We start from the raw sequence: 23,207 nt of genomic DNA on the forward strand, positions 1-23,207 counted from the left end.
TGATTTGACTAAAGTCTTAAGTAAAAATCGACGAATTCGGAAGCAACATTGCCGGCTATTATTACTCGTACTAGTATTTCTTCTGTCAAAACAAACGGATTAAGTCTGTATTGATTCAGATCCAGCTTATTGAACGAAAATTAATTGAACATTGTAATAACAAGCGCACGTGAAGAACTGACGCACTAACTTGTTTTTGGTTTTAGGAGGAAACGTGGAAAGCAAAATGAGTAATCCACCCATACAAAAGAAAATTATACACGCTGGTAACCACAAAGTCAACGATTTCCCACCCGATACCAAAGTATTCTTCGTTCATTCGTTATTTCAAAACAACTACCGAAAACTAATGACCGTGTGTGTTGCAGGTGCGGTTTCATTTCATCGCCCAAGTTATTACCAAAAATTCAAAAGGAGAAATTGTAATCGGAGATGTTATTGATGACAGTCATAACTATTCTCAGCCCATCGAAATTTTGATTGGCAAAAAATTTAAACTTGAAGTTTGGGAGACGATAGTACAGACTATGGCAGTCAATGAAGTGGCAGAGTTTCATGTCGAAAAGAATGTAACGCTTTTGATAACAAGTTCTATTTGTTGAAGCAACTAGTTAAACTTGTTTGAATTCCAGCTGTGCTTGGCCTACCCTTTGGTTGCCAAGACACTCCGAGATGCCTATGCCAAAGACAAATCAAAAACCCATGAACATGCACCTTCTTCCCACTGTTGCGGGGCAATGGCTTTAGCAAATGGCCCCAAACTGGGCTACGACGACCTGAATCAACTCATGGAAAAACCCACTGATCTTCTCTTCAGAATAGGTAAGTTAGCTTGACTAAACACCAGGAAGGTAGCTAAATTTAATTTACATTTCACAGAGCTTCTCGGCGTTGATTTGCCACAATCGTATCAAAAGGAGACGTGGCAAATGGACGAAAGAGAACGACTGGACGCATTGCCCAGACTAAAGCACGAGGGTAACAACTTGTATCAAAATAAGAAGAATGCTGAAGCATCCTTGATTTATGCTCAAGCCATAGGGATAATCGAACAACTGCAACTCAAGTATTTCCAGTCATCTAATTGGACGTTCACAATGATTTGAAAAGTTTTTTTTTTTTTTGTATGTTTGTTTTACATAGAGAAAAGCCAGGCGAAGAAGAATGGGAAACCTTGGCAGACATGAAGATCCCTTTTCTACTCAACTACTCTCAGTGCCAATTGTTGTTAGGAAATTACTACGAAGTTATTGAACAATGTTCGCAGGTTTTAAATCACCAACCAGGTACTTTCTGATTCCTTACTTCTCAAAAAGTGAAAAATTATTTAATTATGTTTCTACAGATAATGTGAAGGCACTGTTTAGGAGGGGCAAAGCACATTTAAATGCCTGGAATCCCAAAGAAGCGAAAAGTGATTTTGAAGTGGGTGTCTCATTTTGATACTCTGTTTGCAATAAAATACTAAGAAAATTGTCTTACCTTTTTCAGAAAGCTGCTGTCATTGACCCTTCATTGTCGAAAGCAGTTCAGCAACAACTCAACCAACTAGAAGAGATGATAAAAGAGAAAAATAAGTCAGATAAAGCATGGTTGAGTCAAGCATTTGGGAAAACAACGTCATCCTAAGCTATTACACCAGGACTTTCATTGTTCACTTCATTGTTAACATACACAAAATAAAGGTTGATTGAAAACAAACCAGTTTTTTTATCTACAGTGTATCTTTAGAACAGTATTGATTTCCACCTTTCAATTAAATCATGTAAATTTTTTGTTTGTGATGAAATAAAATAAAACTACAAAACAAAATTTACAATGTTTTAATCTCAAACAGAAAAGATGACAAACATAAAATGTTTGAGATGAAATCAATCTAGGGCATTTTCTACATAAGACGTATTAGCGGAAGAAAATTGTACCTTAGTAAACGCTGCGGTTTTATTGATACTAATCGTGTTAGTATGGATTCTGCATCACTAAGCAACTAGAGTCTATAAAGTCACCTGATAAATCACGTATAACTCAACAACTATTAAGGTTTAACGGAAACTCTCTAGTACACTGAATTATTTCAATTTCACTTTAATATTTTACAGTGTTATTGAGCCTTGTAAATTTAAACATTACACCGATATTTAAAGATAATCTTTGTTGTACTTGAACTTCTATCAACACGTTTGTTTTCGCATTTCAGAAATCTGTCGTCTGCTAAGGTAAAACTACCATGACAACTGAAAAAGCGCGCGAAATATGAGCAGGATATAAGAAACTGTTGCAATATGTTACGAATTCCAATTATTCCGCTAATTCTATTTCTATTCTATCTACCTTAATCGGTATTCGATAACAACCGATGATTTCGTGAAAAATTAGATTATTTTACGATGAATGAAAGAATAAAAAAAAAAAGACAGGCTGTTGTTATGGGCGGGACGAAAGAATGGGTACTTGCGAAGGGGAAATATTTTTAATTAAATCTGCGCATTTACATATTCTTAGTCGTGTTTCTTCATCAGCCAATTTTCCACTTGCTAGCTTGAATAAGACCCAAGACAAATGGCTGGTAAACTGTGGTTCCAGACATACCCAGCAATACTCAACGATTTGTTCCATGACCTGGCCAAAAATAAATAAAATATAAATAATTGTATTACTTTAACTAGGAGCTTCTTTAAAATAGGAAAACTAGTCATCAAAATGAAATTATTTGTAAAAGTAGCCAAAATGCCTCAATGAAGAAAACGAGGGGGAAAAAATTTATTTTGTTTTACCTCAACCGTCAAAACGTGAATATCGGGAGCAACACCAACTGTAATGTAGTTGTCTAGCACAGCAATTACAGAAGGAAGAAACTTTGCCATTTTGATTTTCATTGAATGAAAAAGAATAACCAGAATCTTTAGGTTGCATGTTGCTGCAGATGGTGAATCTTGGACTAGAGTTGATTGTAACAAATCATTCACAAGAATATCATATTCATCATCCTGATAGAAGTATAATAATTTAATGCTTAAGGAATTTAAAAAAAATTGAAAAGTTTTCTACTTTCTTCCAGTTGGATGGGCTTTCCAAATCCAACGTCTGAAGTTTTAGGCAAATGTCAAGACATTTGTACAAATTCAAGCGATCATTGAATTGAGTATTTTTCTTCAAGCTGCTAAAGATGACTTCAAGCCATCCCCTTTGTTGCAGAGATTTAGGATTTTGCTGCCAAATAAAAAAATACAATTAAATGACAGAAGTGAGAAAATCCTATAGGTAAGTCTTCTTCTGTACATTTAGTATATGAGATATGCAGTCAAGACCTTTCTGCTGGTAGGCTGGTTCCCAATCATCAAATAGTACCAAGGAAACAGGTATGGCAAAGTCTACAGATTCATCAATGGCAGGTAACTGAAAAGAAAATGACAACAGGAAATTCATTATTATGAGTCAATTTAAGTTTCAAATATTTATACCATAGTGTTGCTGATAACCCAAAGGAAACAATTTACTGCTGCAGGGTATGTTTTTATTTGATTTTTTCCTAATTTTGGTTTAAGTTGTTGAAGAATTGCGTGAGAAACTCCCTCGCAGCAAAATGTATCACAAATGTTTTCAGCATCGAGTTTTAGGAGCAAAAGTTTGAGAAGATCTTTTACATTCTCCACTAGTTTCTGGGTATTCCACTCAGCACAAACATTGTGTTCACCACACAGTATAAGTAACTGTAATATATCTTTGTCATTCTCAATTAATTTGTCTTTAGAGGGAAACGAACAATTCGGTATCATCTTCTTCAAATCTGATACTGCAGAGTCTACTTTGGTAGCCCATTGACGCTGAAAACCTTCCTCAAAGAAACTTCGATCATTGGTTACCTGTACAGGCAAGAGGAAAGCTTCTCTGGCAACTTTGGCTAACTCGTTCATAGCGCAATGGTTTAATATTTCTCAAAAACGTGCACGGCTTAACAAAAACATGCCACTGAAGAAGCAATGGGAACTAGGTAAATTTGAAGTTACGGCATTGACATGGCATTGATAACAGATGCAGACGACAAAACGAATTCGCCACCTTACGTTAGAAATCGAAACTTGCTATATTATTACTTGAATTGGCTGTAACAGCGTGAACTTTCAAATGCCTACCTATAGTATTATACTTACTGGGTTTACTTAATTGGGTTTACTTTAACCTAGCAATATATGAACTAGAACGTGTCAATACTTTTTGAAATGGTCCAATACACTTGAAAATGACTGCAAATTTTTTAACAAGTGCCAGTTCTTCGCTCCCAAAACAAATAAATGTGCGGGGCTAATCTTGCTTTGCTCGGGATCATTAAGAAACAGTGTTATTTGCTGCATACCAATTTTATTTCTGCCATTCCCAATCAATCAAAAGAAAGTAAAATTCATAATTATGCACATTGAAATGCAACAGCTCAAGCAAAACAGAAAACTTCGTTACAGCCAATTTGAAATGAAAAATTCAGTTTCGTTATTTCGCCGGTTATCCAATGAATAACTGGGAACGATATTTCAAATTTTTCCTATGGATTATTGGCTCGCGTTTTCGCTATCCAGTCAACGTAGGTAGAAACTCTGGTATACACTCCGGCATAATCAGGAAGAGCGCAGCCGTTGCCGTAGGAGGTGATACCTATTTGAACTCCCTTGACGATAATTGGGCCACCACTGTCACCCTATGTGACAAATTTTATTTTTGTGTTAGGATCCTGTTTAAAAATTAATCAGAAGAAGCAATATGTTTAATAGCTAACCTGGCAAGTGTCTTTGCCCGGAGCGGCGGCACACAACTGATCAGCGCCCACGAAAGTGCTGCCATATTGGCTGGAACAAATCGAGTTGGCCAGAACGGTGACGTTGGCTTTCAGCAACACAGTAGAAATAGCGCCACCTTTTATTTGGTTGAGAAAATTCATTATTTATTGTTAAATATTTTTTTTTTTTATATGAAAATGAAATTTTAGTAACCAAAAGATGTTGTTCCCCATCCAGCGATGACGGCCGTCTCGTTCGTGTAGCTACTAAAAGCTCGCACTACTGGCGTTTTGGTTGTTATCTTTAACGTAGTTTTTACTGTAGTCTTTACAGTAGATTTCGTAGTGGTGGGTTTGGTTGTAGTGGGTCTGGTTGTAGTGGGTCTGGTTGTAGTGCGTTTGGTTGTAGTGGGTCTGGTTGTAGTGGGTCTGGTTGTAGTGGGTCTGGTTGTAGTGGGTCTGGTTGTAGTGGGTCTGGTTGTAGTGGGTCTGGTTGTAGTGGGTCTGGTTGTAGTGGGTCTGGTTGTAGTGGGTCTGGTTGTAGTGGGTCTGGTTGTAGTGGGTTTGGTAGTGGTGGGTTTCGTGGTAGTCGTTGGTTTCGTTGTGGTCTTTACAGTTGTTGTTAGGTTTGGGTTAAGAGTTGTTGCGGCTGGATCGGTTGGAAGGGCAATGAAAGGGACGGTGGTAATGGTGGTATTCAAAACCAGAATAGCCACGTCGTTATCCTGTAGACAATTCGCCGAATTTAATGGTCATGCAAGCCCTTTGCACGAAATTGTATTAATAGCAATAAAATCATTTGAAGTACAAAAGCTTCTAAAATCGTAAGCCCGTACGTTTAATGCACGATTCTTAACTGCAATCGTATATGGCTTTACGGAAAACTGTTTAGCTACAGGTTTTCAGTGCAGGATATTTCACTTACAATGAAATTGATGGAAAAATATACTTACGTTATTGTTGGCGTTGTAGTTCTCATGGATGATGAATTTCTTGACTCCACTCGTAACAGAGCCAGTTCCGCCGCCATTCACTGACAAAGTGTTTGCGAAAACTTTGAATCCCGAAACGGCTGTGGCAGGAAAACTGAAAGCATTTTACGTCGACCACAAATTAGGTACTCGAAAACGTTTAAAATTACAAGAACGTGTTTGGTTTCGGTTCTCTATACGATCATATCTTACTCGGAGAGACAGTGGGCAGCAGTCAAAACGTGATTAGGTCCAATTAAAGTACCACCGCACAAATAGCCGCTTAAACGCAAAACAGTCTGACAGAGACAAAAACATAATGCGATAAATGCATTCAACATCAAATAATATGTCGTAAAAATTAGCGCGTACCAAGTAAGGAAATTCCCCAGCCACAGCCGGCGTTCCACCGACGATAGAAATGGTGGGTAGTTCAGCTCCTTTGATCAAAACAGAATAATTCATGAAATGTAAGATTTAGAAAAATAACATTTAACAAATATCAAAGCACCCGTTACATTTACGCGTTCCAGGTGTTTTGATTTAAAAAATGCTTACCAGTATGGCGTCTTAGATTGGCCAGGGAATTTGAATGAACGAATCCAGCGAGGCAGAGCAAGGCAATAGCCTGTTAATTAAAACAAAATGCAAACGTTATAAAATTCAAACATACATAACGAAAATAAACAGAGAAAGGGATATAGACTAACATACAATGGCAGAAGGAGACAAAAATGAATCAAACTGTTACCGAAATGGAGAAACGCATCGTGAAAGATATTGGCGGAATTGGTTAGAACGAGACGGCGATGGGACTCGAACTGATGATCGGGTTGAAGAAGCATCGCCTTTTTTATACGGATTTCTAATACAGTTGGCTATTGACGTAGAACCTCATCGGCATATGCTGAGTGGAGCTACTGCCACGAGTACTGGGCACGAACCGGACCAACGTTTCTGCTCTAACAAATCTCACAAAACATATTAAAATAACTGATTAAAACGTATATCGGGAGATTATAGGAAAGTGAGTCACGCAATATTTTGTCAACCGCATGAAAAAAAAGTGCTTTGACGTGACAAGTATGGCGCAGCATGTACGGAAATGTCATTCAACCCCATCCGAAAAAAAAAAATTATACTAGATATTCCACAAAGCAAAGAAAGATAGAGCCAATACGATTAGAATCAAACAGGTGCGCTCCGGGCAGAGAGCTAATCATCAGCGGCCGGCCAACTAGTCACATTAAACAACGTTAACGAACGCGCTGTTGCGTGCTTCATATTGATAGCATGTGTTCCAACTGTTGGAATGATAACTGCTATAGAAATGGAATAGAAAAATAAGAGTTACAGGATCTGAAGCAACAAGGTCCCTTTTTTTCTTCTACATCAATACACAAATTTATCATTGAATAGACCAAATGCGTTGCAGATGTCAATGTGGCTTTCACTGGTAAGCTGCCCTTATTCTGCAGCGCGAGAAACTCGATTGGTGGTGTGCACGTTGAGCCCGCCCACCTTTCTCGATAGATCCACGAATGAGTGGATTGTTCGAAAATTCACCTAGTTCAAATTTTGGGTGCCTTACACGAAGACGTGAGCAAACTACAGTGGCCATTTAGGTGAGTATTCTATCAAGTTTTTTTCCTGTAAATGCTTCAAGGCTTCATTTAACTTATATTTACTGAACGCTGCTGAATGACTAAATTCTATTATGCCCCATCCAATGCAAACACACGGCAAACAAAGCTTAAAAGACAATCACAGCAATGACGAATATCTACCGTTTCATAAAAACACCAAAACCAATGGTGTTGGTGAAACGGTCGATACACGCCAAAGTCAATTTTAAAAGAAATTCCATGTCGTGTTAGTCTGGCTGTCTATATATACTGAATAGCGCCATATTTCTACGCTGGGTTGTTGGCCACCGTTTTTGCGATTCAGTCAACATACGTTGTGACACGTGCATAAATTCCAGCAAAGTTGGGATCAGCACAGCCGAAACCCCAACCCCAACCAAACCCAACAAGTACACGAACATGGTGCTTTTGTGGTTGGCCGTTTTGTGGTTGGTAATTTCGTGGTTGGTCGTTTTGTGGTTGGTTTCTTTGTGGTCAAAGCTGTTGAATCCGTCGGAAGTTTAGTAAAGGCAATTGTTGTGATGGGTGAATTCAACACCACAATGGCAATGTCATTTTTCTGCGTGTTAGAATATGCATTTGGTTGGTAAATGAGCAGTTGTTGGCCAACAATCGAAACATAAACCAACAGTTTTTAATTTTTTTTTGAACCCATATAGGACTCTAATCTTCATTTTTGCGTTGTTGGTATAGTTCATTGAAAATTAAACTTTAAATAAAAAAAAAAAAAGGGAATGCGATAATAAACCAATAAAAATACTTACCGTACCAACGGGGTTCCAATTTTCATGAATGATGGCTCTCTTCACTGTTCTAGCGACGGAACCCGTTCCGCCATTCCACGTCAAAGAGTTAAAGATTAAGCTATACCTGCTTACAACTTCAGGACGTAATCTAACAGTGATGAGGAGTAAATGTTAATGGACAAAAGAGACGACAAAATCAATCGAATTTGCTATACGACTAAAGGCTTGTTACCCTGATAGACAATGGGCAGCCGTCAGGACGTGGGAAGGTGCAATTAAAGTTCCACCACAAACGAGGACGCCGCTGTCATCACGCATGGCACCCTGTAAATATCAGTTAACCTGAATTTATGACGTGCAGCACTTTCTACTCCATGTAAATGATCTATAAATCATTGCAAAACTGGGTGATAGAAAATGATGGCTATGGATTCATACCAATGCTGGAAATTCGCCACGAAGAGCTGGAGTTCCACCGACGATATAGAGATGCTTGGCTGGCGATTTTCTTTGAACATTATTCAAAACCATAAAACAATTAAATGACAGTAAATTTCATTCAGGTCATTGTCGGATTTGAATAACCCTTCATGTTTACGAATAAAAGCACAAATACCTTCATTAGAATTAGCGATTCTCCATGACAGCACCAAACCAGCAAGGTAAAGTAAACCTGCAGCCTTAAGTTCAAACAAGATTTTTAAATGGAATAGAAAAATCTAGTTTAATTCTTTTTTTTTAGGCATAACACAGAAAATAAAAAAATTCTTTACCCATAAGGTGAAATGCATCTCGACGAAAGACTCCAAATTTCAGATAGAGCGACTTGAAAATGACAGGTAAGCCACTAATGAAAGCTTGATGCTCTGGAGCCCCACTTTTATTTAAAACAAAAAAGGGACTGCAGAACAGACGGGCTTTATTGTAGACCATATATGCAACAGTTGTTTAAAGCAGACTTTTTCAGTTGGCAGAAACCATTGGGACCCATTACGCACGCTTTCGTGCACTCAACGAAACAGACTCAAATTGAGACAACAGACTTGTCTTACGAATGGTCTGAATTGAATAAGGAATGACGCAGGTAAGCGGCGCTGGTGTGTCATTTTTCAGAAAAAACATTTTGCATAGAAACCAAGGACTAAAAACAAGAGAACAACAATGAAACTGGAACGAAACGGCAGCTGTGACCTTCGTTGAAAACAAAAACAAAATCGCTCGAAAATTCACTAATCGAAATGTTACCTTATTGTTGGGAGAAGGGATTCGAAGCCAACACATTAGAGGTGCATTCATTGTACTGCATTACGGTTACACAACAAAATTATTTCTCTCCTATCCTAAACTTACCCGACGAGATGAACGGGATGCACCGAAGACACTGTCCATTCGTCCACGATGTATAGCACTTTTTGCGATAAATTGACGAGCCGATTATGAACCCTTTTACCGAGTAAAAACCATTTAACAAAACCCACCGTTTTTGCTCTTGTAAGCTTTATAGAATCTGCAATTGATGTCTCATAAGTTGCATTTGTACGATGACTTGTAGCCCAGCCCCTAATGTGGACAGGTAACATCAGACACAAGACAATTTTGATCCCAAACATTCCCAGAATAATAGTGTGGACTCTTTAAGTTTCGCAGGCAGATAATTATTCTACAGATGGCTTCAAACAATGCTAACAATTTTTGTCGATGAACCGTGATGCGTAAAAGCCACTAAAGATCAAGATAAAAGAAATCACATCCTTTCGCAAACTACGAGAATCGCACACCACCGTCCTGACGGGCGCAGGTAAATCCACTGAATCAAGGACGCTGACCTTTTGCTTCTATTACGTAAGACGTTTTGTGTTTTGTCTCCTATCCTCTAGAAAATAATTGGGATGGGTCACCTAAATAAAATACCCCGTCCTTATACGGTAGGAAATGGTTGCCAAACAAGGAGAAATGGCTCCCAGTGTTGTCCCCATCTACGCTTTAAATGAATAACGTGTAATTGTATACATGTAAAGAAAAAATCCAATTTTCAGGGAATCTTGGATACAGAAACCGTAGAACAAAAACATATAGAAGAGCAGATTGGAAAGAAATCTACGTTGCCGTGATCAAATGAAAATTTCGTATTTTGCATGAAGATTGAAGATTTTTTTCGAAGACGAAATGATCTTTTATATAGGTTTACAAGTTGCCCGTGAGTACATCGGCGTTCACTTGTGTTTGACGGCATAATATTTCAACAGTTTGTTCATTTTTTTAATAACATTTTTGGGGGGTTTTTTGTGTGGTTAACTTATACTCGATATTGCTGCTAAATGATTACATTTTATTATGCCCCATCCAATGCAAACCAAATAAAACTTAAAAGAAAATCATAGCCATGACGAATACCGTTTCATAAAACACTATCAAACAGAGTCATGGTGTTATACATTGTCGTTACACGCGCCAAAGTCAATGAAAACGAATTTCAAAGTCGTATTGATTTTGATTGTTGATTGAATAGCGGCAAATATCTAGGACGGGTTGTTGGCCAAGGTGTTGGCGATCCAGTCAACATACGTCGTGACTCGTGTGTAGATTCCAGCATAGTCAGGATCAGCACATCCGTAGCCCCAGCTGGTAATGCCAACTTGAACACCGTCAACGTAAAGAGGACCACCGCTGTCACCCTAGATATTCACGTTTAAAAAACATGTTTTTGAAACGTGATTTAGTTAGACTAATTGAAGAAAAACTAACCTGGCAGGTATCTTTACCCGGAGCGGAGGCGCACAACATCTCAACGGGGAAGAACTCACTACCGTATTGACTAGAACAAACTGAATTGCTTTGAACGGTCACGTTGGCTTTCAATAAAACGGTTGAACCGCTGCCACCTTTTCAATTGGACAAAGAAGAAGTTAAAATAGTATGCAATAGAAAGTCTGACTATAGATTTTTTAATGTAAAGAAATTCGACCAGAAGACGTTGCTCCCCATCCAGCAACGACGGCCGAGGCGTTCGCGTAGCTACTGAAAGCTCTCGAATCTAGGGCTTCTGTTTTTGCCTGTACTTTTTGTTTCCTCGTGGTTGGTCGTCTTGTGGTTGTTCGTCTGGTGGTTGGTCTTGTGGTTGGTCTTGCAGTCGGTCTTGTGGTCGGTCTTGTTGTCGGTCTTGTGGTTGGTCTTGTGGTCGGTCTTGTGGTCGGTCTTGTGGTCGGTCTTGTGGTTGGTCTTGTGGTCGGTCTTGTGGTTGGTCTTGTGGTCGGTCTTGTGGTCAAAACTGCTGAATCCGTTGGAAGTTTAGTGAAGGCAATGGTTGTGATGGGTGAACTCAATATCATCACGGCAATGTCATTTTCCTGTGATTTAACATGCAATTTTAGTTCATAGTTATTAACTGTTATTGGATGGTGGTCGACATTCAAAATAACTGTTATCTCTAATGGCGATAAAGGGTTCTCTTAGACCACAGCTTTTCACCGGAAATTTATCTTTAAACAAAAATCTTACATAAAGAAATGAATTGCAGAAAAAAAACTGCTTACGTAGGAATTGTCGTCGTAATTTTCATGAAGGATGGCACTATTCACATTTCTAGCAATGGAGCCATTTCCGCCACTCACCGTCAACGTGTTGAAGATCATGTTTAACGAGCTAATAGTTGTAGCACTCATTCTAATAGAGATAGCAGAGAATGTAAATAGACGAACAAGAACAACGAAATCAATCGACTTGGTTACAAAGTACGCTAGCACAAACACGAACAAGTGAATGCTGATTATATATTCTCAAACAAGAAACAACGGCTATCGTTACCCGTATAGACAATGTGCAGCCGTCAAGACGTGCACAGATGTAATTAAAGTTCCAGCGCAATTAAGTCGGCCGTTGCTGAAACGCATAGCACCCTGAAATCACAACAATCGAAATTTATACGACGTAAATTCAAGCAAACGATCTGCTGTATGACGGTGCAAAACTATAAATAATTTTACCAATGCTCTAAATTCGCCAGGGAGGGCTGGAATTCCTCCAACGATAAAAATGCTTGGCTGGCGATTTTCTTTGAATTGAATACCAAATATTGACAAATTAAAACTTTACAAAAGAATAGCTCTCTATAGTATGTCTATGTGTATACGTATATAATGCGCAAATACCTTCATCAGAGCTCGCAACTCTCGATGATACCAAACCAACAAGGCAAAACAAGCCGGCAACCTTCAGTTAATATAAAAATGTGAATTTTTTGATGGAAAAATCCAGTACAATAATATTAGATAATGCAGAGAAAGAAAGAAATTCTTTACCCATAAAGTGAAATGCATCTCGAAGAAATTTCAGAGGAAAGACTTGAAAATGACGGAGTCCGCTAACGCCAGTCCACTAGTGTCATATTGGAACGCTGGAGCCGCATTTATATTTCAAAAGTTGAGCACAGGAGAGATGGGTTATTGCAAACCACGTGCTACAATGTTTGCAGCAGACTTTTCTGGCTGTAGGACCCACTGTATAGCCACGCACGCTATGACGAATTCAACGAAACAGACGACTGGGGACAAAAAAAATTGTCTTACGGATGGAAAAACTTGAATACCAAATGACGCAGGTAAGCAGTGCTGGTGTGCGTCATTTCTCAAAAAGATGCACGCTTAGTTCCGGATTTGCATAGAAAACAAGGACTGAAACAACAGCGAAACGGAAACGAAACGGCAGCTGTGGCTTCGTCGAATAAAAAAAAGTTGGCTCGCAAATTCACTAAACGAAATGTACAGCACTTAGACGTCGATTCACTGCAAGCATTACTGGTTCATTGCAAGTTTGTTTCCCTTTTGTTCTATCCTACTCTTACCTTCAATTCCCGATTGGTTAGCATTTAGATGCCTGGACTGCATATAGCGGCCAGCGCATTGCTGTCTAAACCGATCTCCGATAGATAGTTTGAATATTCACGATCCCTTCGCTTTACCGAGTAGATCAATTTAGAAAATTCTACCGTTCTTCAAACTTTAGAAATCTGCGATTAAAGAGAAACATTTACTTGAACTTTTTATCCACCCATGTATGATATGAACAAGTGACATCAAACACAGAACAACCACGCAGAACCCAGAGTTATTATATGAGGCAGACGCAGGTAGGTCAACTAAATACAACTCAACTACAGAAGTTTGCCAAACTGTACCATCACCTGATATTTGTAAGCTTCAGAGTTTGCCATTGATGAGAAACTTCTACGATGTTTTGTTGTCCACCTAATGTGGACAGGTAACATCAGACATAAGACAGTTTAGCCCCCCAAACACTTCCCTAAATAATAGCAGTAGACTCATTAATCTAAGCACACAGTCAATCAGCAAATGGCTTCAAATAATGCTTAAATTGTTTTCATGAACCTTCTCGTGACGTTTTCGACACCAAAGACCACAGGAAATACAATCACAAGCGGAAATGTTGCAAACTTAAGTCTTTGGCGCTCGGAATTATCAGCACACTACCGTCCTCGGCAGCCATTATACGTAATGATTTTTTGTTTTGTCTCTCTTCCTCGAGGAAGAATTGGGAAGGGACACCTAAATAAACGGCCCCATCCCTACAGCAGGAAATGCTGGCCAAAGAAAGGAGGAATGGCTCTCCGTTTTGAAATCGCTCTCCGTTGTGAATTTTCCGAAGAATACGTAAACCGCAGAGAAATACAGAAATAGAAACTCGTTTCAAGGATGAAATGTTTCTCCAGGTACGATTAGACATCGCAGCATTACTCCGGCGTTCATTAGTATTTAACTACATCTTATTTCAACAATTTAATCACTCGTTTCATTAAACACACCCATGAAATTGCTGCTGAATGAATAATTTTATAGTGATATATAGTCGATATATGTCGTCGATGTATTTTATAGTCGATATATGTCAAAGTCAATTAAAACCAAGTTCAGAGTCGTGTTAGTTTAAATGTCCACGTCCAGCCAAGATAAGTTGGGATTCGTGTATACATTCCAGCAAGTTAGTCAGGACTATACCACAAACGCATAGTCCCAAATGGTAATGCCAACTTGAACACCGTTCACGTAAAGAGGACCACCTACGTCACCCTGAATATTTACGTTTAAATCAAAATCATGTTTTTGAAACGTATTTTAGTTCATTGAAAATACTCATTAGGCAGGCATGTTTACTTGGACGTTCCCCATCCAGCAACGACGGCCGCTTGAAAATTCTCGAATCATCGACTTTGGTCTCGACCTTTTGTTTCCCCACTGGCGATGGGCAGGTACACGAACATGGGGCTATAACGCAAACCATTTGCTACAATTGTTTGCAGCAGATTTTTCTGGCTGTTGATTTTGGGTCACAGCCTGCTATGACGAATTCAAACAAAACAGGTATACTGAGACAGCAGACTTGTCTTGCGAATGGGAAAAAAAAAATTGAATACCGAACGACGCAGGTAGTACGCAGTGCTAGTGTGTGTGTCATTTCTCACAAAGATGCATTTTTCAGTTTTTGGATCTGCATTGATGCCAAGGACTGAACTGATGAACAACAGCGAAATTAGAACGAAAAGGCAGTTGTGGCTGTTGTGGCCTCGTTCGGTATCGAAACAGAGTTCGCTCTAAAACTCACTAAACGAAATGTGCACTTGTCGAAAAAAAAAAGAGGATAAGATACCAACACATTATACGTTGATTCTCTGCACTGCACTGTTGCATTCCAAGTTTTTGTTGTTGTTGTTGTCCTTTTTTCTATATTCTACTCGATCCTACTCTTACCTCCAACTCCTGATTGGTTGGCATTTGCCTGGGCTGCATATACCGTCCAGCAATAAAGCATTCACGATCCCTTCTCTTTACCGAGTAGATTATCTTAGCAAATTCTACCGTTCTTCAAACTTTAGAAATCTAGGATGAATGAGAAACATTTGCAATAACTTTTTCTTCACCCAAAATCTGGACAGCATCAGACGCAAGCCAAACACGCAGAACTCTAGAGTTGTAAGCACACTGCCGTCCTGGCAGACGAAGGTAGATCAACTAAATCAAGGACACTATAGCAGTTTACCTACTGCAGCTATACCATTAATTACGATTTGTGTTTTGTTTTGTTTTTTGTCTCCCTCCCTCGGTCAAAAGAAGATGGGATAAGTTACATAAATAAATGCCCCCTTTCTATAACGCGGGAAATACTGGATCACGCAAGGAGGAATGGCTCTCAAATTTGTAGCCAAGTGCGATTTAGTAAGATATCATGCAATCACACATAAAGAAAAAACTATTTATTTTGAGACATTAAATCCAGATGTATGTTTGCTGATGTGATTAGACGCTGCGAAACGCGAAACATCTGATCATTGTTTACAGTAAACTCGTGCACGATATTGCTGCTGAATAATAAATTTTAGTTCGTCCCATTCAATTCAAACACACAGAAAACAAAACTTGAAGAAAAATCAACGGTGATGATAGATACACGAAAACCAGGTAATGTTACGTGACAAACGTTAAAGTCAAGTTAGATGTAGTTCCGAGATCCGAGTCGTTTTAGTTTGATTGTCCACTGGATAGCGATACCTACCTACGCCGGGTTGCTGGCCACCGTTTCAGTGATCCAGTTAACATAAGTTGTGACTCGCGTATAGATTCCAGCATATTCAGGATCAGCACATCCGTAGCCCCAGCTGGTAATGCCAACTTGAACACCGTCAACGTAGAGAGGGCCACCGCTGTCACCCTAAAACATCAAAGTGTTTTCTTATAATTAAGCACATTTGTTCGTAGAATATTATTGACTTGATTGAGATACTCACCTGACAGGTGTCTTTACCCGGGGCGGCGGCACCCAGCATCGCCAGGGGGAGGAAGGAACTACCATATTGAGTAGCGACAACTGAATTGGCTAAAACCGTGACGTTGGCCTTCAATAAAATGGAAGAAATGCTGCCCCCTGTTGAATTGAAATTCAAAAAATCATTTTTCAAATCTATTCGGAAATGATGAAAGTATATAAATGTAAATGCAAATGTTAAGAAATCCAACCGGAAGACGTTGTCCCCCATCCAGCAATGACGGCCGGCTCATTCTCGTACGTACTAAAAGCTCTCGAATCAACGGCTTGGGTTTTAGGCTGAACCTTTTGTCTCACCGTTGCTGGTGGACAGGTACACGAACATGAGGGTTTTTTGGTTGTCGCTGCTTTTCTTGTTGTCGCTGGTTGCCTTGCTGTTACTGCTTTTCTTGTTGTCCCTGCTTTTCTTGTTGTCCCTGCTTTTCTTGTTGTCCCTGCTTTTCTAGTTATCGCTGCTTTTCTTGTTGTCGCTGGTCGCCTTGCTGTCACTGGTGCTTTTGTGGTCCGTCTTGCTGTGGTCCGCCTTGATGTGGTTCGCCTTGATGTGGTCCGCCTTAATGTGGTCCGCCTTGATGTGGTCCGCCTTGATGTGGTCCGCCTTGATGTGGTCCGCATTGCTGTGGTCCGCCTTGTTGTCGGTGGTCTTGTGGTCGTCGGTGGCGCTATTGTGGTCGCAATAGCTGAATCCGTTGGAAGTTTAGTGAGTTCGATGGTTGTGATAGGTGAATTTAACAGCATTACGGCAACGTCGAATCCCTGTGGGTTAATGTACACATTTAATCGGAGATATAAACTGTTTTTAAGTTTTCGTCGACATTCAAAATAAATTGAGAAGCTCAATTCCCCCTGTTTTGCGGCGGGTAGAAAATTTATGTTAAAACAAAATTATTCTAAAAGGAAATAAACTGCAGTAGTAAAGCATTAGCAATACTAACATCGATAGTGCTGGTGTAACTTGGATGGATGATTGCACTCGTCACGTTTCTAGCGATAGAGCCGGTGTCGCCGCTCACCGTCAACGAGTTGAACATCATTCTTAACGAGCTAATGGCAGTCGCACTCAGTCTAAACGATGATAAAAATCAATTTTAATTGACGTTCGACAACAATAAAATCCATCGACTTAGTTATACAAAAGAAGACAAACAAAAATACGTGAATGCTGTTAAAAACTGTTTAACGGCTTGTTACCCTGACAGACAATGTGCAGCCGTCAAGACGTGGGAAGGTGTAATTAAAGTTCCACCACAACGAAGGGCACCACTGCTAGTGCGCATAGCACCCTGAAATCACATTAATCAAAATTCACGTGAACTTTCTGTTTTAAGCAAACGATCCATAAAACAGTCCAATCAATAGTGGATGATAAAAACGAGGGCTATAATTTTTACCAATGCTGGAAATTCGCCAAGAAGAGCTGGAGTTCCACCGACGATAGAGATGCTTGGCTGCCGATTTTCTTTAAATGGAATTTTAAAAATAACAAGAAATTGAACATTTGCAATTTTGCGCCAAACCTTTAAAATTTAAGTGCTCGCTGCATCATAAGAAAGAACGGACATACCTTCGTTAGAGTCTGCAGATCTCGCCGACACCAAACCAACAAGGCAAAACAAGCCTACGACCTTTAGTTAATACCAAAAATTAATACATAAATGAAATAATTAAGTGTACAGTAAAAAAAATAGACAATCTTTACCCATAAGGTGAAACGCATTTTGATGGAAGAGTCGGAATTTCAGATAGTGCGCTCGAAAAATGAGAGGCAGCTATTGGACAAGTTGATCCGACCCTTTGTGATTGGAAAGGGAACCTGCTCCACAATGTTTATTGCAGACCATATGCTGCACTTGTTTGCACCATGTTTTTCTGTTAGCGTGCAACCATCGCAGTCCAACACGCTCTAATAAATTGAATGGCAACAGACGCATTGACGATGATGTTAGTTTGGGCTACGAATGAAACAAGTGGAATATCGAATGACGCACATACGCAGCTCGCGTTCGCCGTTTCTCTTTAAACATGTGCGTTTCAGTTCCGGTTATGCAGAGAAAACGTAGACAGAAATATTAAAAAATGGCAGTTGTGCCCCGCTTAACACGTCGCTTGCAAGTTCCCAACTCATAGTGAACACTTGTTGATTGGAAAAAAAGATTAGGTACTAGTGTCAAGGCCCTTCGCACAACGCCACGAGAAATTACTTAGCAACACCAAAATACGAGTCGTCTCAAGGTATAAGCGAACAGTTCGTGAAACCTGTCGACATTTCTCGACATATCCTGTCAACTTCACTTGACGGACGGACGTTACTCATCCAGGTCCAGCAAGGCGGTGTCGTTATCTCAACAAGGGATTTATAGTTTTGCACACATTTAAGAAAGCTGTCCTTTTTACTATACAACAGAATTCCGTGCAGGATGGATCTAGTCACTCCTGGTGACAGAGAGCCTGTTCAACCACCGTCAATTGACAACGTCTTTATAAAAACGGCAAAGACAACCCACCTCGGACTGATCGTCAATGATAGATCGGGAAACAGATTCATTTCATTTAAGGAAAAAGACGTAAAATTTACAGCCAAATTACCCCAACGATGAAGGGTATCTTGAACAGCTTCGAAATTGAGTGAAAGATTCAAAGCGATAGCGCTCAACTGATGACTAATAGCCAGGATGAAGAACGGATGACAAACTATGAAATCAAACAAATGAATAACGTTACGGGATGACGTGTTTCTTACCTGATGTGGACGCAAAATAGGTACAAGACAATCCAACTCGACTGGTTTTCAAAATATTGGCTATTATCAAGTCCACTAACCGTTTACTTTGCGTTACGCAAGACTTGCTTGATTTTATTTTTTGTCTCCCTTCCTCGAGACTCGCAAAAATTGGGACAAATCACCTAGATAAACGCCCCACCCCTACGGCAGCGAATGTTGGCCAAACAAGGAGAAATGGCTTATTCCGTTCTGTGTCGCAATCTACGATTTAGACGAGTAACGTTAAATTTATTAAAATAAAGAACACGCAATCTTTCAGAGGACGTTTAATAGCATTTACAGCAATTTTCCTGTTTACAGAAACCTAACCTAAGAGTACACTTTTTATTGGATGCCTACACACCACACTCGAAATGCCAGTCTCTTACACATTATATACTAGTTACTGGATATTTCATTCACAGAACGTCGTGTTCCCCACACAATATGAATAACTGCAATATAATTATCTAATTATTTTCAGATGGAAACTGATAATTTCTTAGTCATCTTCTTCAATCTGACACTGCAAAGGCCCATCAACACTAGAACGCCAACTGGATTGAGGACAATTTACTTTTGAACTTAAACAATTGACAACTAGGTACAAAAAATTAATCACTTAAGTTACACAAAACTTCAAATAATACTCGAATAATTTTTTATAAGCTTTACCTGTGATGTGTCTGACAGTGGGGACGAGAACAATACGCCATTACAACGAGCGATTGCAAACTGGGAAGTCGACTAGGATAATAGACACACCACCCATCCTAACAGTCGGAGCTAGGACAACTAAATCGAAAGAACAGCTGATGTCAAATTTCTGTTCCATATTGCTTTGTCTGTTTTTTTGTCTCCCTTCCTCTGGAAAGCGATGGGATAGGTCACTTAAATCAATTCTTCGAAGAAGCGAAAGGATTCGTCACTGAAAGAGAACGGGTTCGCAATTTCGTTGCTGTGTACAAATGAGTTAAATAACGTTCATGACGTTATCTAATCTTGTAGCAATGATGAAAGTTTTTCTACTATAATATCATGCCATAAATTATTTCCATCTTTTTGCATGCTAAATAAAGTCATTGATTGTGTCGCCACTTCATTCAATCTGTGGTCTTATTATCAAGTCTCGTCACTATTCAAATCAGGCAATCAGGTTAAGCGTTCATTACATACCACTTTTGTTTGTCTTCCTTCCTCGGGAAAGCAATGGGGTAGGTCACTTAATGAGCACTTGGAATGAGAAATGGATCTTAGTTTTTTCGCTGTGCTAAAAGCTAGATGGATAAGGTAAAATGATTCATAGTTATCTGATACACAAAATTGCTGTTGAATAACGAATTTTATTATGTCCCATCCAATGCAAAAGAAACACAAAACTAAAAAGAAAATGGATGAAAATCGATTCATGATGCACCAAAACCATGTAATGTTATGTAGTCGACTTGAATCACAGTCAGTTCAAAAGCAGTTGAAAATTGTGTTGCTTTTGATGAAAGGTCCACTGGATAGCGCCAAAATATCTACTTCGGGTTGTTGATCAACGTTCTTTTGATCCAGTCAACATAACTTGTGAGTCGGGCATAGATTCTAGGTTTGGCAGGATCAGTACAACTCAGGCCCCAGTTTGTAATGCCAACTTGAACACCCTTGACGTAAAGAGGACCGCCCATGTCACCCTAAAAAATTCAATTGATTTAGAATAATGTACATTTGACCAATAATTATAAAAAGGCTTTAGACTTGGTTGAAAAACTGACCTGGCAGGTGTTATTATCCGGGGCAGCGGCACCCATCATCACTTTTGGAACGAATGAGTCACCGTATTGAGCAGTGACAAATGCATTGGTTAGAATCTTGACGTTGGCTTTCAACATAACGGGTGAAATGCTACCACCTTATAAATTGGATTTCAAAAAATTCATTGTCAAAACGACTTGGAAGTGATGGAAGTATGTAAATGCAAAATGTTGAGAAAATCCAACCTTGAGCCGTTGTCCCCCATCCAGCGAGGACGGCCATTACGTTTTCATACGAACCGCTTGAAGCTGTCGGAAGTTTAGTGAACGGAATCTCTGTGACGTTTTTCGTTAACAACATCACGGCAACATTGAATTTCTGTTGGTTAAATGGATGCGTAGAACATTAGTGTTTGAACAAAGATATTACAAATTGAAATAAACTGCAGTTTTAAAATGAAGGCAATACTCTGTTAGTGATGCTGTAATTTGGATGAACGATGCACTTTCTCACACCTCTAGAGATAGAGCCGACTCCGCCAGTCACCCGCAATGACTTGAACACCATTGTAAACAACGAAAGAGCATCCGAATTCATTCTAATGAGAAGAAAATTGATTTTAATAGAAGAACGCACACAATAAAAAGAAATCGACTTGGTTAACGAATAACACTATAGCCCAAACACGAATAAGTGATTGCTTGTTATTTAGAAACCATTGAAAGGTTTGTTACCCAAATACACAAGCTGCAGCCGTCAAGACGTGGTAAGGTCCAATTAAAGTCCCAGTACAACGAAGGGAACCGGTACTTGCGCGCATGGCACCCTGCAAACATATCAATCGAAATTGGGAACATGAACTTACTATTTTATTAAAAGCGATCCATAAGGCGTGACAAAAATGAGGGCTATAGCTTTTACCAATGCTGGAAAATCGCCGGGAAGAGCTGGAGTTCCACGGGTGATATTGATGTTTGGCTGGAGATTCGCTTTAAAAATTGAGTACGAAATAACAAGAAATGAAACCTTTGTATAATCTTGCGCAAAACTTTAAAAAACGCCCTCTGTATAGCACAACACAAAATGGAAAATACCTTCAGTAGAGTCTGCAATCTTCGTTGACACGAAACCAACAAGGCAAAACAAGCCTACAGTCTTTAGTTAATACAAAATTATTAATACGTGGATGAACTAATGAAGTGTGCAGAAAATAGTAGAAAATATTTACCCATAAGTTGAAAAGCATCTTGATAATATGCAAATAACTTCAGGCAGAGCTCTTGAAAAATGACAGGTAATGGAAGGCAGTCAGCTAATGGACAACTTGATCCGTTGGAGCTCCTTTATACTGAAAAATGAAGTGTCCTTTTTGGATAAGATATTTGGGTACACGGTGTATTGCAGAACACATGGTGCACTTGTTTGCAGCAGGTTTTTTCTGTTGGTAGTAGCCAATGGAGCCATTTACACGCTTCAATGAATTCAAGGGGAACAGACGGATTGATGATGGTGTTAGATTTGTCCTACGAATGGACTAAGTTGAATTTCAAATGACGCACATACGCAGCTTTCGTTCGTCATTTTTTCTAAAACACGTGTATGGAGTTTTAGTTTTGCATAGAAAATAAGGACAAATTTTTTGAAAACTAGAAATAAATGCAGCTGTGGCCTTGCTTAAGAACACACGTCGCTTGAAAGTTCCAAAAATGTATTCTAGTTGATTTTGAAAAAAAGATTAGGTACTAACGTCAAGGTTGTAAGCTTATACGGCAATATAAGAAAATACGGTGGCGTATAGTCGCACAACTCTGAGAGGGACACGAGTACCCAAAATAATTTGAGCGGTTGCTAAGGTAAGCAAACAGACTATTATGAAAAAATCTGTCAAAATTGTCCCAACGTATCTCGCGAACGTCCCCTCACAGATGGAAGCTATTTATGAGTTGAGTAATCGGCCATAAACACACAGGGTTCTTTAACAACAACGATTCATTTAAATCACGTAAATTATAACTTGAAACATCACAATGATAACAAATGACGCAATGCAAGAGTTTCAACGTGATACCCACAGCGTGATAAAACTCTTGAAATCACAGCACCCAATTCATTTGCGAAATCAAATGACTAACATCAAATAATTGTAAATAATCTAGTAGTAGCTACATAATGCAGACAGACATTGAGAGGCAGTTAGGACATAGAATAAAAAATGATTTTGCTAATAACTTTACCTTATTTCTATCAAATTCTGTGTCGTCAACAGACGTGAAAATCCAGCACGTCGGCAACTGCTAGACACTTTCATTGGGAGGAGTGACATTAAATTCAGTGAATAGCTTTGCGTTCGCAGATGTAAAACAACACATAATTGAATAATGAAGTCAACAAAGTTCTGTTCACCGTACCCGTACTCGTCGAACGAAAGGCTGGTAATGATATAATTATTAAACAGGACGAACACCAAATGCCAATAACTATGGAATCAAACAACTGAATAACGTTAAGGGATGACGTGTTCCTTTGCCTGATGGGAACACAAAACAGGTACAAAACAATCGAGTCCCAATCGTTGTCGAAATATTAGTTAGCTCCCTTAATACGTAAGAGATAGATTTAGACTATGCTAACATCTCCATGAACTTAAATCGAATGTGTCAAGGACATCGTCACCACAACGAAATTTTACACACTATATGTGTGCACACCGCCGTCCTGATAGCCGGAGGTGTTTAACCTGGA

At 39.2% G+C, this 23,207-nt stretch overlaps 7 protein-coding genes and 2 long non-coding RNA genes across 15 annotated transcripts; 2 read left to right on the top strand and 7 right to left on the bottom strand.

Annotated features, from left to right (window-relative positions):
• Window positions 1-19: 19 nt before the first annotated feature.
• LOC116920721 (AH receptor-interacting protein) lies at window positions 20-1,701 on the top strand. Its single transcript, XM_045172196.1, has 8 exons — window positions 20-153; window positions 207-304; window positions 369-569; window positions 633-822; window positions 880-1,066; window positions 1,144-1,286; window positions 1,346-1,425; window positions 1,492-1,701. Exons 2-8 carry the CDS (start codon window positions 227-229, stop codon window positions 1,627-1,629), a joined length of 1,017 nt encoding a protein of 338 aa, XP_045028131.1. The 5' UTR covers window positions 20-153; window positions 207-226; the 3' UTR covers window positions 1,630-1,701.
• LOC116920718 lies at window positions 1,490-4,034 on the bottom strand. Its single transcript, XM_032926816.2, has 6 exons — window positions 3,462-4,034; window positions 3,280-3,396; window positions 3,049-3,210; window positions 2,775-2,987; window positions 1,923-2,619; window positions 1,490-1,548 (listed from the first exon to the last, which is right to left on the bottom strand). The coding sequence occupies exons 1-5, from the start codon at window positions 3,912-3,914 to the stop codon at window positions 2,425-2,427; spliced, it is 1,140 nt and encodes a 379-aa protein (XP_032782707.2). The 5' UTR covers window positions 3,915-4,034; the 3' UTR covers window positions 1,490-1,548; window positions 1,923-2,424.
• A 308-nt stretch (window positions 4,035-4,342) lies between these two features.
• LOC116920714 (trypsin) lies at window positions 4,343-6,605 on the bottom strand. Its single transcript, XM_045172192.1, has 8 exons — window positions 6,491-6,605; window positions 6,298-6,367; window positions 6,112-6,179; window positions 5,953-6,038; window positions 5,722-5,854; window positions 4,983-5,493; window positions 4,769-4,905; window positions 4,343-4,690 (listed from the first exon to the last, which is right to left on the bottom strand). The coding sequence occupies exons 1-8, from the start codon at window positions 6,506-6,508 to the stop codon at window positions 4,538-4,540; spliced, it is 1,176 nt and encodes a 391-aa protein (XP_045028127.1). The 5' UTR covers window positions 6,509-6,605; the 3' UTR covers window positions 4,343-4,537.
• Window positions 6,606-7,433: 828 nt separating this feature from the next.
• On the bottom strand, window positions 7,434-8,662 carry LOC116920723 (chymotrypsin-C-like). The gene is made up of 4 exons (XM_045172199.1): window positions 8,570-8,662; window positions 8,364-8,455; window positions 8,150-8,279; window positions 7,434-7,944 (listed from the first exon to the last, which is right to left on the bottom strand). Exons 1-4 carry the CDS (start codon window positions 8,660-8,662, stop codon window positions 7,735-7,737), a joined length of 525 nt encoding a protein of 174 aa, XP_045028134.1. The 3' UTR covers window positions 7,434-7,734.
• Window positions 8,663-10,439: 1,777 nt separating this feature from the next.
• Window positions 10,440-12,559, bottom strand: LOC116920720 (trypsin Blo t 3). Its single transcript, XM_032926818.2, has 8 exons — window positions 12,430-12,559; window positions 12,280-12,340; window positions 12,115-12,182; window positions 11,936-12,027; window positions 11,665-11,794; window positions 11,097-11,478; window positions 10,877-11,013; window positions 10,440-10,806 (listed from the first exon to the last, which is right to left on the bottom strand). Exons 1-8 carry the CDS (start codon window positions 12,445-12,447, stop codon window positions 10,651-10,653), a joined length of 1,044 nt encoding a protein of 347 aa, XP_032782709.2. The 5' UTR covers window positions 12,448-12,559; the 3' UTR covers window positions 10,440-10,650.
• A 430-nt stretch (window positions 12,560-12,989) lies between these two features.
• Window positions 12,990-15,165, bottom strand: LOC116920731. 2 transcript variants are annotated; one of them, XR_006645372.1, is made up of 4 exons: window positions 14,893-15,165; window positions 14,559-14,761; window positions 14,278-14,481; window positions 12,990-14,214 (listed from the first exon to the last, which is right to left on the bottom strand). It is a non-coding gene; the product is annotated as an uncharacterized LOC116920731 (long non-coding RNA). The 2 variants fall into 2 exon arrangements; XR_006645371.1 differs by having other exon boundaries at window positions 14,559-15,164.
• A 215-nt stretch (window positions 15,166-15,380) lies between these two features.
• On the bottom strand, window positions 15,381-17,849 carry LOC116920715 (trypsin). The gene is made up of 9 exons (XM_032926814.2): window positions 17,664-17,849; window positions 17,529-17,589; window positions 17,356-17,423; window positions 17,156-17,247; window positions 16,900-17,029; window positions 16,456-16,720; window positions 16,156-16,290; window positions 15,927-16,063; window positions 15,381-15,850 (listed from the first exon to the last, which is right to left on the bottom strand). The coding sequence occupies exons 1-9, from the start codon at window positions 17,679-17,681 to the stop codon at window positions 15,695-15,697; spliced, it is 1,062 nt and encodes a 353-aa protein (XP_032782705.2). The 5' UTR covers window positions 17,682-17,849; the 3' UTR covers window positions 15,381-15,694.
• A 176-nt stretch (window positions 17,850-18,025) lies between these two features.
• On the top strand, window positions 18,026-19,827 carry LOC116920730. 4 transcript variants are annotated; one of them, XR_006645369.1, is made up of 4 exons: window positions 18,026-18,282; window positions 18,369-18,724; window positions 18,807-19,329; window positions 19,395-19,827. It is a non-coding gene; the product is annotated as an uncharacterized LOC116920730 (long non-coding RNA). The 4 variants fall into 4 exon arrangements; XR_006645370.1 differs by having other exon boundaries at window positions 18,203-18,724; window positions 18,807-18,962; window positions 19,047-19,329; XR_004392833.2 differs by having other exon boundaries at window positions 18,203-18,724.
• Window positions 19,828-20,054: 227 nt separating this feature from the next.
• On the bottom strand, window positions 20,055-23,097 carry LOC116920726 (trypsin). 3 transcript variants are annotated; one of them, XM_032926825.2, is made up of 10 exons: window positions 22,874-23,097; window positions 22,700-22,766; window positions 21,694-21,813; window positions 21,560-21,620; window positions 21,387-21,454; window positions 21,200-21,291; window positions 20,934-21,063; window positions 20,711-20,843; window positions 20,486-20,622; window positions 20,055-20,404 (listed from the first exon to the last, which is right to left on the bottom strand). In XM_032926825.2, the coding sequence occupies exons 3-10, from the start codon at window positions 21,709-21,711 to the stop codon at window positions 20,249-20,251; spliced, it is 795 nt and encodes a 264-aa protein (XP_032782716.1). In that variant the 5' UTR covers window positions 21,712-21,813; window positions 22,700-22,766; window positions 22,874-23,097; the 3' UTR covers window positions 20,055-20,248. The 3 variants fall into 3 exon arrangements, with proteins under 3 accessions (XP_032782716.1, XP_032782715.1, XP_045028133.1); XM_032926824.2 differs by having other exon boundaries at window positions 22,700-23,097; XM_045172198.1 differs by having other exon boundaries at window positions 21,694-22,051; window positions 22,700-23,097.
• Window positions 23,098-23,207: the final 110 nt, after the last annotated feature.

This window comes from Daphnia magna, linkage group LG4, assembly GCF_020631705.1.
Source record: "Daphnia magna isolate NIES linkage group LG4, ASM2063170v1.1, whole genome shotgun sequence".
In the NCBI taxonomy this organism is placed as follows: Eukaryota; Metazoa; Arthropoda; class Branchiopoda; order Diplostraca; family Daphniidae; genus Daphnia; species Daphnia magna.

What these genes read in the sequence shown, in the direction of transcription:
- LOC116920721 (XM_045172196.1), top strand. Translation starts at nt 227, where the DNA reads ATGAGTAATCCACCCATACAAAAGAAAATTATACACGCTGGTAACCAC. An exon ending in GGTTTTAAATCACCAACCAG is followed by an intron (nt 1,287 to 1,345) that starts GTACTTTCTGAT and finishes ATGTTTCTACAG; the next exon opens with ATAATGTGAAGGCACTGTTT. An exon ending in AAGCGAAAAGTGATTTTGAA is followed by an intron (nt 1,426 to 1,491) that starts GTGGGTGTCTCA and finishes TACCTTTTTCAG; the next exon opens with AAAGCTGCTGTCATTGACCC.
- LOC116920718 (XM_032926816.2), bottom strand. Translation starts at nt 3,914, where the DNA reads ATGAACGAGTTAGCCAAAGTTGCCAGAGAAGCTTTCCTCTTGCCTGTA. An exon ending in GGGTTATCAGCAACACTATG is followed by an intron (nt 3,397 to 3,461) that starts GTATAAATATTT and finishes TTTTCTTTTCAG; the next exon opens with TTACCTGCCATTGATGAATC. An exon ending in GCATATCTCATATACTAAAT is followed by an intron (nt 3,211 to 3,279) that starts GTACAGAAGAAG and finishes TTTATTTGGCAG; the next exon opens with CAAAATCCTAAATCTCTGCA.
- LOC116920714 (XM_045172192.1), bottom strand. An exon ending in GCTGCCCACTGTCTCTCCGA is followed by an intron (nt 5,855 to 5,952) that starts GTAAGATATGAT and finishes AAATGCTTTCAG; the next exon opens with TTTTCCTGCCACAGCCGTTT. An exon ending in ACTACAACGCCAACAATAAC is followed by an intron (nt 5,494 to 5,721) that starts GTAAGTATATTT and finishes AATTGTCTACAG; the next exon opens with GATAACGACGTGGCTATTCT.
- LOC116920723 (XM_045172199.1), bottom strand. Translation starts at nt 8,662, where the DNA reads ATGGTTTTGAATAATGTTCAAAGAAAATCGCCAGCCAAGCATCTCTAT. An exon ending in GCTGCCCATTGTCTATCAGG is followed by an intron (nt 8,280 to 8,363) that starts GTAACAAGCCTT and finishes CATCACTGTTAG; the next exon opens with ATTACGTCCTGAAGTTGTAA. An exon ending in ATTGGAACCCCGTTGGTACG is followed by an intron (nt 7,945 to 8,149) that starts GTAAGTATTTTT and finishes TCTAACACGCAG; the next exon opens with AAAAATGACATTGCCATTGT.
- LOC116920720 (XM_032926818.2), bottom strand. An exon ending in CTGGCGAATTTAGAGCATTG is followed by an intron (nt 12,028 to 12,114) that starts GTAAAATTATTT and finishes TTGTGATTTCAG; the next exon opens with GGTGCTATGCGTTTCAGCAA. An exon ending in ATTACGACGACAATTCCTAC is followed by an intron (nt 11,479 to 11,664) that starts GTAAGCAGTTTT and finishes GTTAAATCACAG; the next exon opens with GAAAATGACATTGCCGTGAT.
- LOC116920715 (XM_032926814.2), bottom strand. An exon ending in GTTACACCAGCACTATCGAT is followed by an intron (nt 16,721 to 16,899) that starts GTTAGTATTGCT and finishes ATTAACCCACAG; the next exon opens with GGATTCGACGTTGCCGTAAT. An exon ending in CGGGTAAAGACACCTGTCAG is followed by an intron (nt 15,851 to 15,926) that starts GTGAGTATCTCA and finishes TTGATGTTTTAG; the next exon opens with GGTGACAGCGGTGGCCCTCT.
- LOC116920726 (XM_032926825.2), bottom strand. An exon ending in GATTGCAGACTCTACTGAAG is followed by an intron (nt 21,455 to 21,559) that starts GTATTTTCCATT and finishes CAATTTTTAAAG; the next exon opens with CGAATCTCCAGCCAAACATC. An exon ending in CGGATAATAACACCTGCCAG is followed by an intron (nt 20,405 to 20,485) that starts GTCAGTTTTTCA and finishes TGAATTTTTTAG; the next exon opens with GGTGACATGGGCGGTCCTCT.